The 17970-nt window shown below is 42.1% G+C and overlaps 1 protein-coding gene across 6 annotated transcripts in view; it reads left to right on the top strand.

Moving 5' to 3' along the window:
- The window catches only part of NSD2 (nuclear receptor binding SET domain protein 2), a 186097-nt gene that overhangs the window by 140722 nt on the left and 27405 nt on the right, over positions 1–17970 (top strand). For all 6 annotated transcript variants that reach the window (XM_061629803.1, XM_061629801.1, XM_061629804.1 and 3 more), the window contains 3 exons: positions 2769–2925; positions 3123–3328; positions 12618–12721. In XM_061629803.1, coding sequence (XP_061485787.1) covers positions 2769–2925; positions 3123–3328; positions 12618–12721 — 467 coding nt within the window. The remainder of the gene's footprint in view (positions 1–2768; positions 2926–3122; positions 3329–12617; positions 12722–17970) is intronic.

The following is a 17970-nucleotide window of genomic DNA, read 5'->3' as shown; positions in this document are numbered from 1 at the left end:
CAATGTTGGCTCATATTCAGGTTGTGATCAACAATTCCAAGATCCTTCTTGCATGTAGTATTGATGATCCAAGTATCCCCCATCTTATAACTGTGCATTTGGTTTCTTTTTCCTAGATGTAGAACTTTGCACTTACACCTGTTAAATTTCATTCTGTTATTTTCAGCCCAGTGCTGATGTCAAGATCACTTTGAATTTGTTTCTGTCTTCCACGAGTTAGCTATTCCTCCCAATTTTGTATCATTTGCAAATTTGATAAGCATTCCCTGCACCTCCTCATCCAAATCATTAATAAAAATGTTGAAGACCCCTGGGCCCTGCAATATTCTGCTCTTTACATCCCCCTAGTTTGAGAAGGAAGCATTATGTTCAGTGGATCACCTCTATCTATATGCTTGTTGATACTCTCAAAGAATAGGTTAAAGGCAGGACTTACCCTTGCAGAAGCCATGCTGGCGGTGTGCTTCAGCAAGGCTAACTCTCCTGTATGCTTAATTTTATTTTTTAACAATGCTTTCTAGCAGTTCACCCAGGACATGTGTTAAGCTAACTGACCTGCAATTTCAGGGATCCCCCTGGATCCCTTTTTAAAGATTGGTGTAACATTGGTCACTTTCCAGTCCTCAGGAATGGAAGCTGATCTTAGCAACAAGTTACATAAAAACTAGCAGGAATGGAACAGGTAGCTGGGCCAAGGAAGTGATAAATGCCTCTTTACAAGAGGGAGTGGTCCCGGGCTGTCTGAAAGAGGCAGTGGTGAGACCACTCCTGAAAAAGCCTTCCTTGGACCCAGACAATTTTAACACCTACAGGCCAGAGGCGAATGTTCCATTCCTGGGCAAGGTCTTGGAACGGGTGGTTGCTGGCCAGCTCCAGGCGCTATTGGATGAAACCGATTATCTAGATCCATTTCAATCGGGTTTTAGGCCCGGTTTTGGCACCGAGACAGCGTTGGTCGCCCTATACGATGACCTATGTCGGGAAAGAGACAGAGGGAGTGTAACTCTGTTGATTCTCCTTGATCTCTCAGCGGCTTTTGATACCATCGACCATGGTATCCTTCTGGAGAGGCTCGCGGAGTTGGGAGTTGGAGGTACTGTTTGGCAGTGGTTCCACTCCTACTTGGCGGGTCATCTCCAGAAGGTAGTGCTTGGGGAACATTGCTCGACACCGCGGGCTCTCCAATATGGGGTCCCGCAGGGGTCAGTTTTGTCCCCCCTGCTTTTTAATATCTACATGAAGCCGTTGGGAGAGGTCATCAGGGGTTTTGGAGTGCGTTGTCATCAGTATGCTGATGACACGCAGCTCTCCTTCTCCTTTTCATCTTCTTCAGGTGAGGCTGTCGATTTGCTGAACCGTTGCCTGGCCGCGACAATGGACTGGATGAGAGTTAACAAACTGAAGCTCAATCCAGACGAGACTGAGATGCTGTTGCTGGACGGGTTCTCTGATCGGATGGTGGATATATACCCTGTCCTGGACGGGGTTACACTCCCCCTAAAGGACCGGGTTCGTAGTCTGGGAGTCTTTTTAGACTCTTCCCTCTCACTTGAGGCTCAAGTAGCCTCGGTGGTTAGGAATGCGTTTTACCAACTTTGGTTGGTAGCCCAGCTACGTCCCTATTTGAGTAAAGAGGACCTTACATCAGTGGTATATGCTCTGGTAACCTCACGTTTGGACTACTGTAATACGCTTTACGTAGGGCTACCTTTGAAGACAGTTCGGAAGCTACAACTAGTGCAAAATGTGGCGGCCAGATTGCTGACAAGGACCAAGCGGTCCGAGCATATAACACGTGTTCTGGCCAGCTTGCACTGGTTGCCAATATGTTTCCGGGCTAGATTCAAAGTGTTGGTATTAACCTATAAAGCCTTATACGGTGCGGGACCACGATACCTTGCGGAACGCCTCTTCCGATATGAACCGGCCCGTGCACTACGTTCTGCTACGAAGGCCCTCCTCCGGGTTCCAACTCACAGGGAGGCCCGGAGGGTGATGACAAGATCTAGGGCCTTCTCAGTGGTGGCCCCCGAACTATGGAACAGTCTCCCCGAGGAAGTACGCCTGGCGCCGACTGTGCTCTCCTTCCGGCGCCAGGTCAAAACCTTCCTATTCTCTGAAGCATTTTAAGTCACACTGATTTACTTTTTAAAATGTTTATTGTATTGGATTGATGATTGTATTTTAGTATTGTTTTGTTATTCATTGTATTTTTATGCTATTTTATGTTCACCGCCCAGAGAGCTATTGCTAGTCGGGCGGTATATAAATTTAATAAATAATAATAATAATAATACATATCTTTGTTAAGAGATCACCAATTTTACATTTGAGCTATTCAAGAACTATAGGGTAGATGGCATCCGTACCCTGCAGCTAGCTTTGTCTTTGGCTCCATCCACCCATAGCATATGGCCCTTTGAAGGTTCCCAATGAAAAGATGTGGCCTTCAAGCTGAAAAAAGTTCCCCATTCCTGTAGCAAGTGCAGCCTGCTGTGAATGAGGTTGCGTTGTCTCTAAAGCACCAGGTTCACATTTGGGTGTACTTCTGGAACCAGTGTTGTTCCTGGACGGCCAGGTGTACCAGATCATTGCATGTAGTCCACAGAGATCTGGCCTCACTTTTTCCTTCCAACAAATTACTAGCATTGTTGAGTGTTCAGTGCACTTCCTTGTCAGAGCCTCCTGTTGTGCTCATATACTTGGACTTCTGTGAACTCTCATTTTCCTTTCTATTTAAATGCAAATTATAATTTATTTCCTTGTAGGTGGAAGCCTCTTATGTTGTGAGTCTTGTCCTGCAGCATTTCATCCAGATTGTTTAAACATTGAAATGCCAGATGGAAGCTGGTTTTGCAACGACTGCAAAGCAGGAAAGAAAATTCATTTTCAGGATGTTATTTGGGTCAAACTGGGAAATTACAGGTTTGGACTTCTAAAAATAAAATAAATATTTTAAGTGGTATTATACACATATTTATCCCACCTTTTCCTTGAGAAGCTCAAGGCAGGGGGAATTCCTTCACACACCCATTCATAATGGGACTAAGATTAAACAATTCTTACTAATTTGCTTCCAAGATAACAGGATTCTCAATGTCTTCCTTTTCCTTTTGGGGTAGGTGGTGGCCTGCAGAAGTCTGCCATCCGAAAAATGTTCCTCCAAATATCCAGAAAATGAAGCATGAGATTGGCGAGTTTCCTGTGTTTTTCTTTGGCTCTAAAGATTATTACTGGACACATCAGGCTCGTGTGTTTCCCTATATGGAAGGAGACCGGGGAAGTCGATATCAGGGAATTAAAGGAATTGGAAAAGTCTTCAAAAATGGTATGAATATTATACAGCCACAAGAGTGGCTGTATACTATAGTCAGCATGGATTTTTTGCATTCCGCAATGTTAAATTTAAAATACCCCACATGCCATTCTTATGCTTCCCATTGTTGTTGTTATGTGCCTCCAAGTCCACCACGACTTATGGCGACCCTATGAATCAACGACCTCCAAGAGCATCTGTCATGAACCACCCTGTTCAGATCTTGTAAGTTCAGGTCTGTGGCTTCCTTTATGGAATCAATCCATCTCTTGTTTGGCCTTCCTCTTTTTCTATTCCCTTCTGTTTTTCCCAGCATTATTGTCTTTTCTAATGAATCAAGTCTTCTCATTATGTGTCCAAAGTATAATAACCTCAGTTTCATCATTTTAGCTTCTAGTGATAGTTCTGGTTTAATTTGTTCTAACACCCAATTATTTGTTACAAAACTTATAGTCCTGAACTCAGAAATGCTTGCTTAACAACCCTCTAAATTTTCATGGCGATACACAAAACAGTCAGAGACAATGAGAGTTCAAAGTGTAAAAAGAGGAAAAATACAGACCCGGACTTTTTTCTATTAACCTCGTACTTTGTTGAAATTAATTAAAAATCAGCCATGTTCACAGAGTGTCTGTACTCCTATTACTGACCTTGCCCCATACTCTGACCGTTATCTTTTGCAGGTTAAAAGTTAAAAAAATGCCAGGCTGATTTTTAATTAATTTTAAAAATTTAGCATTGAACTCAATGATAAGGCTGGAACTAACTGTAAGAACTAACTGTTAGTGTTCTAAAAGCCAGACTCACGGCTGCTTGGCTTGCCTAATCAGGAGATAACACCCATGCCAGACCTTTATTTCACTTTAGACAGTCATGGCTTCCAGGAAAGAATCTTGGGAAGGTTAGTTTGTGAAGGGTGCTGAGAGGAGACACTTACTCCCCTGACAGAGCTCCAGTGGCCAGAGTGGTATAACAGTCAATCGCCCTGATTGAACTCTGTGAGGGGAACAGGGCATCTTCTAGCAACTCTCAGCACCCTTCCCTAACTACATTTCCCAGGATCTTTGGGAGAAGCCATAACTGTCTAAAGTGAAATAAACGCCTGGTGTGGATGTTGCCAGGGACAGCTTTGGTTTAAATTTGGGTGGGAGGCTACATGTGCCTGCTGTAAAATAAAAAGGTGGGGGAAACCCTGAAAAAGAATGATACTGTTCACAGTGTTTTCCTTTTGGAAAGGAAAGGAGCTTCCCCTTTGCCCAGTGCCCATACATCCAATCCCCTCCCATTCCTCCCCTCCCTGCCCCTCCCCCAGGTCAGTTTCACCTAAGCATGATTGCACAGGAGTAAATCCCACTGAACCCAAAAAGCATGCAAATGATCAAACCTGCCCTCTCCTCATCCCTCCTATCACCTCTTGCCCCTTCCTTCACCCTTCCTTCACCCCTTCTCTCCCCCATCTCCTTCCAATTCCCTCCTTCCCCCTCCTCCCTCTCCCCCTACCCCCCACCCTCCCTCTCCCCCATGGTCAGTTTTACCTATCCTAAGCGTGATTGCATGGGAGTAAATCCCATTGAATAAGCATGCAAATGATCAAACCTGCCCTCCCTTCTTCTTCCCTCCCATCACCTCCCGTTTGCCCCTCCCTTCCCCCTCCCCTCCCCCTCCCCTCCCTCTCCCTCCTTTCTTCTACTCTTCCTCCCCCATGGTCAGTTTTACCTATCCTAAGCATGATTGCACGGAAGTTAATCCCACTGAACTCAATAAGCATGCAAATGATCAGCCCTGCATTTCCCTTCTCCTCTCCTTTCTTCCTCCCCTCCCCTCTTCCTTTTTCCTTCTCCCCTGTTCACTCCAGGCCTCCCCATGGTCAGTTTTACCTATCCTAAGCATGATTGCATGGGAGTAAATTCCACTAGATTCAATAAACATGCAAATGATCAAACCTGCCCTCCTCCTGCCTGCTCCGCTCCCTCTCCTCCCCATCCCCTGTGGTCAGTTTCACCTATCCTAAGCATGATTGCAGGGGAATAAATCCCACTGAACTCAATAAGCATGCAAATGATGAATCTATTCTTAGCAAACTTGGACAGGATCCCATTTCTTACCTCCCGGATTAAAAAGCAGAGAAATTCACTAACAGGCAAAAAACCTTACGGTTTAAGAATGTACCTATAGCCAACAGATATTTCAACAGAGGCACATGTTACCAAATTCTTCCAAGTAACACAGGAAGTGTGGACTGTGAAAGACCAACCCAAACTGTGTTTGCATTTTGACAAATGTGCAGTACAATATATCAGAGAGGAGGTCAGGTCTCCTGCTCCCCTGGTGCATTCACTATAGCTGCCCAATTTCCCTGCTTTGTAAAGTATGGTAGAAATATCTGTGGGCTATAGGCACGTTCTTAAACCGCAAGGTTTTTTTGCCTATGAGTGAATTTATGCTCAAAACACAACAATACAGTGTGATAATACCGTGTTTAAAATAGCCCTGTACTTCAGCACTGAACTCGAGTGTCAGCTTTAACTCATTTTGTTCTTGCTTACATTGCTTACATTAAGGTTTTTCATATATTCCTGAATTCTGTTAACTTGCATTTCATGCAAAGAGGGGTGTGTGTGCGTGGCATTATCAGGGGTTGTCTTATATTTTAAAAAATCTGTAATAATTTCTTTGTTTCAGTTTGGATTTGGTTTAGGCCAATTTCAGTTCACAGGGGAAAATCAAAATACTATTCAATTTACAGTGCTGGTTTACAAAATGAGTTGGTGCAAAATTAATCATTTGTTTCCAATCTGTAGGAGATGTATTCCTCAGAAGCTAACTGAACTCTGAGGAGCTGCTTAGGATCATGCCGGCCCAACCATCACAGATGTAGCTTATCTATAATAGCGATATAATGGAAAAGCTACATATGTTATGGGCCTTTGGTCAAACTGAGGTTTTCTCAAAACAACTTTAATAGCTACAGAGACCAGCTGTGTACGGTGGTGAAATGCCTGTTGTTATTTTGCAAACGCAGAAGAAGAGGAATTGGAAAGATTTTACACAGAAGTACAGGAAGATATCGATCACACACCAAAACAAGATGTGCTGGTTCAAGATGTGCTGGTTCAAGATGTTCAAGATGGTTCAAGATGTGCTGGAACAAGATGTGTTCTTGCACTCGGGTCGTACTTGCGGGCTTCCCCCAGGCACCTGGTTGGCCACTGTGAGAACAGGATGTTGGACTAGATGGGCCACTGGCCTGATCCAGCAGGCTCTTCTTATGTTCTTATGTTCTTAATCATGGGGGACTGGAATGCAAATGTAGGGAACAGAGAAGAACTAGGAATTGTGGGGAAATGGGCTTAGGAGATAGAAATGAAGCAGGAGAAAGACTTACTGAATTCTGTGAAGCCAATAATTTGTTTCTTGCAAACACATGTTTTGAGCAACTGAAAAGAGAACTGTACACATGGACATCACCAAATGGTCAGTAAAGGAATCAAATTGCTTATATAGCAGAAGATGGAGAAGTTCCATACCTTCTGCAAAAACAAGACCAGGAGCAGACTCTGGTACAGATCATGAACTGGTCATATCGAAAATCAGAGCAAAGCTAAAGAAGAACAAGAAAGCAAGCATAATGCAATTATGCAATACAATTATGCAATAATGCAATACAATTTAAATAACATCCCAGAAGAATAGAAAGATCAAATAAGGAACAGATTTGAGACTTTAAACTTAGTTGACAGAGAACCAGAAGAACTATGAAGTGAAGTCAGAGACATTGTCAGGGAAGAATGCAAAAAGACAATACTTCTAGTTAAAGATAGATAAAGACCTCAATGGATGACTGTGACGAAATTCTTAAAAGGGTTAAAGAGAGAAGGAAAATAAAAGCAAAAGGAGACAGAAACATGGTTAAAAACTTAAATGCAACTATACAGCGACTAGTACGTAGGAACAAAGAGAACTATTACAATAGTTATTGTATAGAAATAGAAGAGGACAAGGGTAGAGCAACAGCCCTATTCCAAAATATTAGAGAAATTTAAGGGATATATAAACCAAGAATGTTAAATAATCAACGGGAACACACTGACTGACCAAGATTAAATTAAAAAAAGATGGAAGCAATACACAAGAACTCTATAAAAGAGATGACAGATTCATTCATGGAGGAACCATATGATGAAGAACCAGAAATTTTAGAATGTGAGGTGAAAGCTGATCTTAAACTACTTGGAAGAAACAAATCACCAGGAACAGAAGGCATACCAATAGAGTTGCTACAAGCTATTGAGACAGAATCTGTCCAAATTTTGACTAAAATCTGTCAAGAAATATGGAAAACAAAACAATGGCCCACAGACTGGAAGCATTCCATGTACATCCCAATTCCAAAGCAAGGGCATCCCAGGGAATGCAGTAATTATCAAACTATTGCCTTAATATCCCATGCAAGTAAAGTAATGCTCAAGATTCTACAATAAAGGTTCTTACCATATATGGAGCGAGAAATGCCAGATGTCCAAGCTGGATTTAGAAAGGGTAGAGGCACCAGCGATCATATTGCAAACATACGTTGGATAATGGAACAGACCAAGGAATTTCAGAAGAAAATCCCCCTGTGCTTTATAGATCATAGCAAAGCCTTTGACTGTGTAGATCATGAGAAAGTGTGGAATGTTTTAAAAGAAATGGGGGTGCCATAGCACTTGATTGTCCTGATGTGCAGCCTATACTCTGGACAAGAGGCTACTGTAAGCACAGAATCTGGAGAAGCCAATTGATTCCCAATCGGAAAGGGTGTGAGACAGGTGTATTTTATCACCCTATTTGTTTAATAGATACACAGAACATATCATACAGAAAGTGGGATTGGACCAAGATGAAGGAAGTGTGAAAATTGGAGGGAGAAATATCAATAATTTAAGATATGCAGATGATAACATACTACTAGCAGAAACCAGTAATGATTTGAAAGAAATGCTGATGTAAGTTAAAGAGGAAAGCATAAAAACAGGACTATAATTGAACGTCAAGAAGACTAAAGTAATGACAACAGAAGACTTAAGTAACTTTAAAGTTGACAATAAGGATATTGAATTTATCAAGGATTATCAATACCTCGGCACAGTCATTAACCAAAATGGAGACAATAGTCAAGAAATCAGAAGAAGGCTAGGACCGGGGAGGGCAGCCCTGAGAGATCTAGAAAAGTTCCTCAATTGTGAAGATGTATCACTGAACACTAAAGTCAGGATCGCTCAGACCATGGTATTCCTGATCTCTATGTATGGATGTGAAAGTTGGAAAGTGAAAAAAGCAGATAAGAGAAAAATTAACTCATTTGAAATGTGGTGTTGGAGAAGAGCTTTGCGGATACCATGGACTGAGAAAAAGACAAATAATTGGGTGTTAGAACAAATTAAACCAGAACTGTCACTAGAAGCTAAAATGATGAAACTGAGGTTATCATACTTTGGACACATCATGAGAAGACATGATTCACTAGAAGAGACAATAATGCTGGGAAAAACAGAAGGAAGTAGAAAAAGAGGAAGGGCAAACAAGAGATGGACTGATTCCCTAAAGGAAGCCACAGACCTGAACTTACAAGCTCTGAACAGGGTGGTTCATGACAGATGCTCTTGGAGGTTGCTGATTCATAAGGTTGCCATAATCGACTTGAAGACACATAACAACACCACGAACAGATTAAGAGAGAAAACACTTAGAACTTAGCCCATCAGAGTCCCTTCGATTTATCATTTTGTATTCTTGCTGTATCAGTTTAAACAGCTGAGTGTGCTGCAAGTCTTAAGAGGGACCAGTTACCTAGTTATAGATTGGGAAAACTTCAGAACACCTTTTTGATAGATATAGTTGGCAGTCATGATGCATATAGTGAAATTGTGATTTTTAGTAAGAACTTTGTTTTGCTAAAATAGCAAGCTGGTGGATAAGGTGTAGAAAGGGTACTGATGTAATCACTTGCAGATTTGCCCAAGTTTGCTAAGATAGCTTCATCTCTCTATTCATGGCAATAAAGATATAAAGAACAGCAATTGCCATTTCAATCATGAAAAAAGTTAGCACAGATCAGTTTGAATGTGACAAAACAAAATCAAAGGGTGCAGACTAAGAAGATGTGTTGGCTCGTACCTAGCTGTTATTTGCAGTTCTCAGTAGTTCTTTGAGATATATATGTGCAACTGGAATTGTTCTAGAACTAGTTTGGAACACTGTGCATGTTGGGATACCTGTATTCATCATCTCTAGAAGCAAGACCGGCACTTTTATTGATGTGTTTAAGGGCTTGTGGCCTTGACTACTTCTGGCAAAGCCTCCACAGTGCCAGTAAGGATGCTCCTGTACACAGGAAAAAAAGGAAATGGACTGCCTTCAAGTCGATCCCGACTTATGGCGACCCTATGAATAGGGTTCTCATGGTAAGTGGTATTCAGAGAGGGTTTACCATTGCCTCCCTCTGAGGCTAGTCCTCCCCAGCTGGCGAGGGCCTGCTCAGCTTGCCACAGCTGCACAAGCCAGCCCCTTCCTTGTCCGCAACTGCCAGCTGGGGGGCAACTGGGCTCCTTGGGACTATGCAGCTTGCCCACGGCTGCACAGGTGGCAGGGCACGTAACCCCTGAGCCACTTACTGTGGGAGTGATCTTTAGCTGGCCCTTTACACCCAGGAGATACGAGCAGGGACTTGAACTCACAGACTCTGGACTCCCAGCCAGTTGTTAATCTCAGTCAAGTAAAGGTATGCTTTGCTTGCTCACATATACAGTGGAATGCTTAGACTCTACTATCCTTTTTAACCACCCCAGCTACTCACACAAGGCTTCAAAACAAGGAAAGAGGGCAGGCAATTATGTGGCCTCTTCCCTGTCTTGACGCTTGCTCTGAGAAAATAAATTTTGGAGATCTTTAAAAGAATCCCCTGCCAAGGTATTACCTAAGCTATGTTTTCATCAACAGCTAAAGTGCAAATTTTGGTCCTCAAATCTACTTCAGTCTTATTATTATCTCGTCAGAGGCATTGCTTATTTTGAATTCAAAAGAAGCTTTGGGAATATGTTTTTGGCCATAGTGCTTTCTTAGATAGACAGGCCATTATCAATTATAAATTCTCGAAATGGCATAGGCTGTACAAGTGTGACCACCAAAGAGCTGCCTATCTGATTAAGCTTACCGTTCCAAAACTTAGGCAGGCTCCCCCCCCCCCCCAATTATGCCAACGGCCATGATGGCAGATACTCACAGGCCCCTCTGACCCACCGCCTCTGTATCTGTGCAGCTTCAGAAATTGAAGATCTGCCTCATGATCTGTTCTTTTGCCCTTTGTACTCTGAGCCATGAGTTGAATTTTTGGATTTTGTCTTATCCCATCTGCATTCTAATCAGGTCCCAGAGAAGATTTTCTGTCTTCTGTCTGTCACACATACTTTTGTAACCCATATAGTGCCTCTTTTTTTTTACCCTGGTAGTATTAAAGGTCTGGAAAAAAATATTTCTGATAATGCAGTAAATTATCATGGGGACACTCTGATCTAATATTCCTATTCTCACTTGTTCTCGCTCTATGACTGATTCTTCACTTTTGCAGCAGTTACATTTTAATGGATTTTAAGTGATGTAAAGATTAGTTTTGTAGTATATTTGCCTTTGTACAGCATACATGCCGTAAGTAGTTTTATGGTGAAAATCTTATTCTTCAGTTTTGTTCTGTATTTCCAATGGCCTATGGCTCAAGCAATAAAGTGGATTGACTGACTAACAAGAAAGCGTCTTATAAGCAGTCTTTTAATCCATACCTATTTCCTGTTCCATTTCTCCCTAATACTCATTTGTAGGCCCCAGCTTGTGAGTAGGCCTTCGTTACTGAGCAAGCTATTAAACTGCTTCTGGCTGGAGGAGCATTTTAGGCTGTGTTACCAGTGGCTTTGCTCCCCTTCTGGCTGGGTCAGCTTCCTAGAAGACCAGCTGCCTGCTGCTTCCAAAACTGGGCTGTCCTCCCTCAAGAGTTTGCCTATTGATTTGATCCCTCGCCTTTTGTCCTCTACCTGTAGTATAGACCCTGTTCCTGTGTCCCAAGATCTTGGTATAGTGAGAATATATGCTTTCTCACCAAACCCACATTTCAAGAAGTCTTTATAAGTCATGAAGAGCTTTATAGGTAAAATCCAGCACCTTGAATTGGTTCTGGAAACAGGCTGTTATCTTTCAGCCAGTCAGGTTATTATATTGATGGTATAGGTGCCTGACCAACCTATAGGGTCTTTTATGGCAGCCCATTCTACTCAGCAGTCTCTTTTGGTGCTCTCAATAGACAATGGTTCTCAATGCTTTATTCACACCTTATCATGGATACAGTTCCTAATAAGCAATAATACTCTGCGCTCACACTCAAGTTCACACAGGAATCTATTAATCTGCTACCTAAGCAAGCAGTCTACTGTTGCACACAGCACTTAACCTACTTACTGGGAGATCAGACCAGCGAGGAGGTAGGATTCTTACCAAAGTAGGAGTGAGTGTTGGTTAATCGTGGTGTGGCCCCTCTCTAATGGGTTAAGTGGTGATGTGATGATGCTGATGTTTGTACTACCACCACTGGTCACTATATAGGTCTCACTCCACTTACTCCACCCAGGCATTCCTTGGGAGTTTCTTTGCCACCTGGCATATGAGGTCTCCTGATCACCCCATATTTTCCTAATGTCCTATAACTTATGTAACTAATGTCCTCACTTGAGAGACTACCTGATATCTCTCTTTGTATCTTTTGTCTTTTAAGCAGTTAAATGAGGTTTTATGTCTGTTGTATTGAGATACCTTTTGCTGCTGTTCATTTGTGTATGATCTGTTTTATTCATTTTAAGTTCTAGATTTTATTGTTACATTTATATTTTTATGCTGTATTTGTTAGCTGCCATGGGAACTTTTATAGTTGAAGGTGTGGGATAATAAAGCGATACATAAAATAGTACTTAAAGAGCTGTTGGCATTGATTATGTCCAGTTCGTGAAGTGCTCAAAACAGGGTATCTCTTGTAAAACCTGACACGTAACTGAGGACAGTATACTGATTTCAGCTCTCAATATAATATGAATGCTGCACTTCTGGGTTAAACAACTGAGATACAAATCTCCAAGCACTTCCCTCAGATCCTATTCTTGCTGGTTGCGTGTGCATGTGTGTATACAATCAGTGTCTGTGGATTACATATTAGAGGCTGGAATATGTTCATGCGGATGAAATATTTGTTGCCACAATTCATACAAATAGTTTCTTTTTAAAGCTTTGCAAGATGCGGAAGCACGTTTTCGAGAGATAAAATTTCAGCGGGAAGCCAAAGAAACTCAAGAAAGTGAACGCAAACCTCCCCCTTATAAACACATCAAGGTGAGATATTTGTGTGGTTCTTACCCCTCCCCATCCCCTCTCCCACTTCAATCAGTCTTGAAATTGTTTGTTAAGATGAGATCCTCACATGCAGCCCATTGCTGTGTCTAAGAATTTTTGGACTGGGACCAACAGATATAATTTGGTGAGACTGTGGGAACACTTTTCAAGTCCCTGTTGTTTCATAGTTGGCCTGAATATGGCATTTTGAAGAGCCTTGCATCTGTCATAAGGTTGAAGAAATAGAAGGCAGTTATTAAATATATGAATCATTCTCAAAGAGAAATTTAATGTTGTCCTGTGCATGTAAGATGATCTCAGGTGGAAATTACCAAACAATTTTGTTGTATGTGACAATGTGAAGGATAATTATTATGACAGGAATTGAACGTTAAAGAGGAGGGATGAGGAACCTCCAGCCCACAGGCCAATTGAAGGGGGTCCACTTTAGTCCATGAGGCCATTTTTCTCAAACCACACTCACCTGTTAATCAGCTGATGGGCAGGTTTCAGTTTTGCATTGGCTGAGCATGCCTTTTTCCAGCAGAGAGCAGGCACTTGCAGTCATAGCAGCAGGATTAAAGCCTCCCATTTGTCAGTTGATGAGTAGGGGAGTTAAATCCTTTTCTGTTTGGCAGCCCCATTTTTTTGGCAGACACATTGGAGGTTTGTCTCTCTCCATCACCGGCATCAACTGTGGGAAGGGGCTTCCCAGAGTGCCAAGCGTATGGCTAGCAATGCCCCTTGCTCTGCGGTTCCTAAGTGGTGTCCAACAGCCACTTGGGGGTCCGGCATTTGGGAACCCCATGCAAGGGGTTTTGACAGGCGGGCAGGACACCCCATTTGTCAATCATGTGACTTCATGATGATGTGTGATTGACAGGAGGGTTATCCCAACTACCTGTCAAAGTTGGCCTGCAGGGTAGGGCCAGATAAAGATCTGGCCCCCTGAGCCAAAAAGGTTCCCCACTCCTGTTACAGAAGATATAAATCATGTTGGAAATAAAGCAAGGAACAGAACTGTATAGATACAGCATTGAATTTAAATGGTCTGTTTAATATCTACTAAAAGGGAGATTAAATAGAACAAAATATTCATGATGGTACAGATCTCAAAATGTTTATCAGTAAGAATAGGTTTTGGAAATGTGTATCCAAAAGAGAATAACATAATTTTAAAGTGTAGATTAAAAGTGCCCTTATAAGATTATTCGTATTAAATACATTCTTCACTGTATATGGAACTCATATAGTATTAGAGAACTATATATAAAACTGGTGGTTTGAAGAAAAGGTGAATGCTTACAAAAAATTATTATTGAGGAATTGTTTCTTTCCTGTTAAAAAAAATTAAAGGACAAATCCTATGTTGTAATTTGTAGCAAATGTGCCCATGGTAGTGGAATTCTAAAATTATTTTTCTAACTTTATATTTATTAATTGAGAGAGAGAGAGACAGAGGTGTAGTGTGCAATCTGGGAGACCAGGGTTCAAATCCCCACACAGCCATGAAGCTCATTGGGTGACCTTGGGCCAGTTACTGCCTCTCAGCCTCAGAGGAAGGCAATGGTAAACCACCTCTGAATACCGCTTACCATGAAAACCCAATTCATAGGGTCGCCGTAAGTCGGGATGGACTTGAAGGCAGTCCATTTCCATTTTCATACATATGGGAGTCACCACATTTTTAGCTTTGTACCAACCTTGTGAGGTAAATTATAGTGAAAGATAGTAACAAACCCTAAGTCAACCCATTCAACTAAGTCAACTTCAAGTGGACAAGAGGATTTGTAAATGTTTTTGTATGTGGCTAGAAAGTTTTAAATTATACTGCCATGAGAGTGACTGTATACTATAGCCATAAAGAGTTGGAAGGGGCCTATAAGGCCATCAAGTCCAACCCCCTGGTCAATACAGGAATCCCAAGTCAAAGCATTCCCGACAGATGGCTGTCCAGCTGCCTCTTGAATGCCTCCAGTGTCGGAGAGCCCACTACGTCTCTAGGTAATTGGTTCCATTGTCGTATGGCTGTAACAGTTAGGAAGTTTTTCTTGATGTTCAGTCAAAATCTAGCTTCCTGCAACTTGAGTCCATTATTCCATGTCCTGCACTCTGGGATGATCGATAAGAGATCCCGGCCCTCCTCTGTGTGACAACCTTTCACGTACTTGAAGAGTGCTATCATATCTCCCTTCAGTCTTCTTTTCTCCAGGCTAAACATGCCCAGTTCTTTCAGTCTCATAGGGCTTGGTTTCCAGTCCCCTGATCATCCTTGTTGCCCTCCTCTGAACCTGTTCCAGTTTGTCTGCATCCTTCTTGAAGTGCGGCAACCAGAACTGGACGCAGTACTCAAGATGAGGCCTAACCAGTGCTGAATAGACGAGAATTAATACTTCATGCGATTTGGAAACTATACTTCTGTTAATGCAACCTAATATAGCATTTGAGCCACATCACACTGTTGGCTTATATTCAGCTTGTGATCAACGACAATTCCAAGATCCTTCTCACATGTCATATTGCTGAGCCACATGTTGAGCCAAGTATTCCCCATCTTAACTTTGTATTTGGTTTCTTTTTCCTAAGGGTAAAACTTTGCATTTATCCCTGTTGAATTTCATTCTGTTGTTTTCAGCCCAATGCTCCAGCCTATCAAGGTCCCTTTGAATTTTGTTTCTGTCTTCCACGGTATTAGTTGTGCCCCCTAATTTTGTATCATCTGCAAATTTGATAAGCATGCTCTGTACCTCCACATCCAAGTCATTAATAAAAATGTTAAAGAGCACTGGGCCCAGGACCAAGCCCTGTGGTACCCCACTCGTTACTTCTCCCCAGTTTAAGAACCATTGATAAGCACTCTTTGAGTACGATTCTGGAGCCAACTGTGGATGCACCTGAGAGTTGTTCCATCCAGCCCACATTTAGCTAGCTTGCTAATCAGAATATCATGGGGCACTTTGTCAAAAGCTTTGCTGAAGTCGAGATATATTATGTCCACAGCATTCCCACAGTCTACAAGGGAGCTTACCCGATAAAAAAATGATATAAGATTAGTCTGGCAGAATTTGTTTTTGATAAATCCATGTTGGCTTCTCGTAATCACTGCATTGTTTTCAAGGTACTTACAGACAAGTTAACTGGTCTGTAGTTCCCCGGTTCCTCCTTTCCCCCCTTTTTGAAAATAGAGACAACATTAGCTCTCCTGCAGTCATCTGGCATTTCACCAGTCCTCCATGATTTCACAAAGATAATAGAGAGCGGTTCTGAGAGCTCTTCAGCCAGTTCCTTCAATACTCTAGGATGCAGTTTATTGTGCCTTGCCGATTTGAACTTGTTCAAAGTGATTAGGTATTCCTTGACTGTTTCTCTATCAATCTCAAGCTCCAATCCTGCCCCTTCTACTTTATGTTTCCCGAGAGGGTCATAGGCCCTTTTTTGGGAGAAGACTGAGCCAAAGTAGGAATTGAGGACTTCTGCCTTTTCTTTGTCATCTGTTATCATTTTGCCATCCTCATTGAGTAGCTGTGCCACCATTTCTTTTCTCTGTCTTTTACGATTGACGTACCTGAAGAAAGCTTTTTTGTTGCTTTTAGCATCCCTCGCTAACCTCAGCTCATTCTCAGCTTTAGCCTTCCTGATGCCAGCCCTGCAATTCTGTGATACCTGCCTGTACTCTTCCTTTGTGGCCTGGCCTTCTTTCCACTTCCTGTATGTGTCCTTCTTTTTGTTTTCAGGTCCTCTCTAAGCTTTTTATGAAGCCACATTGGCTTCTTCTGCTGTTTTCCCCATTTTTTCCTTCTTGGAATTGCTTGCCATTGCGCTTTTAGAATTTCCTTGTTTAGAAACTCCCACCCATCTTGGACTCCTTTTCTCATTAGGGTCGCTTGCCATCAGGGCTGTGGAGTCGGGAGCAATTTTGGGTGGAGTCGGAGTCAGTAGAAATGTACCGACTCCGATTCTGACTCCAACTCCTTCATAAATGGCAAATGTATATTAACTAGTAATAACACATTTACTGTAGTAATTTGGTAGCACAAGGCATTTCATCACCACCACGTGAATCCAGAGCTTGGAAAAGTTACTTTTTTGAACTACAATTCTGAGAGTTGTAGTTCAAAAAAGTAACTTTTCCAAGCTCTGGATTCACGTGGTGGTGATAAAATGCCTTGTGCTACCATTTTACCACAGTAAATGTGTTATTACTAGTTAATATACATTTGCCATTTATGAAGGAGTCGGAGTCGGACAGTAGAAAAATAGAGGAGTCGGAGTTGAAAGTCTGGTGTACCGTCTCCACAGCCCTTCTTGCCATGGAACTGTACTTACAATTGTTCTGAGTTTATTAAAATCAACTTTCCTGAAGTCCAGGTTGCGCGTATGGCTACTCTCAGCTTTTGCTTCTGTTAAAATCAAGAATTCAAGTATGGTGTGGTCACTTTTCCCCGTAGTTTCCATAACTGCCACTTCATCCACCAAATCATCTTTATTGGTTAGAATCAAGTCCAGGATAGCTGATCCTCTGGTTGCTTCCTCCACTTTCTGTATGAGAAAGGTATCTCCAACACAACTCAGAAATTTCTTGGAGGGGCCATGTTTGGCAGAATTTGTCTCCCAACAGATATCGAGATAATTGAAGTTCCCCATTACCACATCATGCCTCCTCGAAACATTGGCTTTTCAAAAGTTACATTCTCGTCTTCTCCTTGATTGGGTGGTCGGTAGTAGACTCCAGGTACCACATTCCTTTCATTACTTGCCCCATTAATTTTAACCCAGATACTCTCGGTGGAGCTACCAAGCTCATCCTCCAGTATTTCTGTGCAGAGATATATATTTTAACATATAGCGCAACTCCACCTCCCTTTTTATTCCTTCTGTTCTTTTTGAACAAGTTATATCCTTCAATTCTTGTATTCCAATCATGGGAGTCATCCCACCAAGTTTTAGTTGTACCTATCAAGTCGTTATTGCCCTCCTGTATTAAGACTTCAAGTTCGTCCTGCTTGTTTCCCATGCTTTGCGCATTAGTATACAGACATCGAAGACCATGTGATTTCTGGCTTGGCTTCCTTACTACATTTTCCTGAGGACTGTTACTGGTCCCTATTAGAGCCAATATCTCTGTTCCCATTACTGTGCACAAGCCTTCATCAGTCATTGCCACCAAGTTTACATCTCCCTCCCCCTTAGGATTCAGTTTAAAGCTGCCCTGATGAACTTCTCCATGCTGTGGCCAAACACATTCTTCC

Source organism: Rhineura floridana, chromosome 5 (genome assembly GCF_030035675.1).
Source record: "Rhineura floridana isolate rRhiFlo1 chromosome 5, rRhiFlo1.hap2, whole genome shotgun sequence".
In the NCBI taxonomy this organism is placed as follows: Eukaryota; Metazoa; Chordata; class Lepidosauria; order Squamata; family Rhineuridae; genus Rhineura; species Rhineura floridana.
This window is presented reverse-complemented; position numbering and strand designations above follow the sequence as displayed.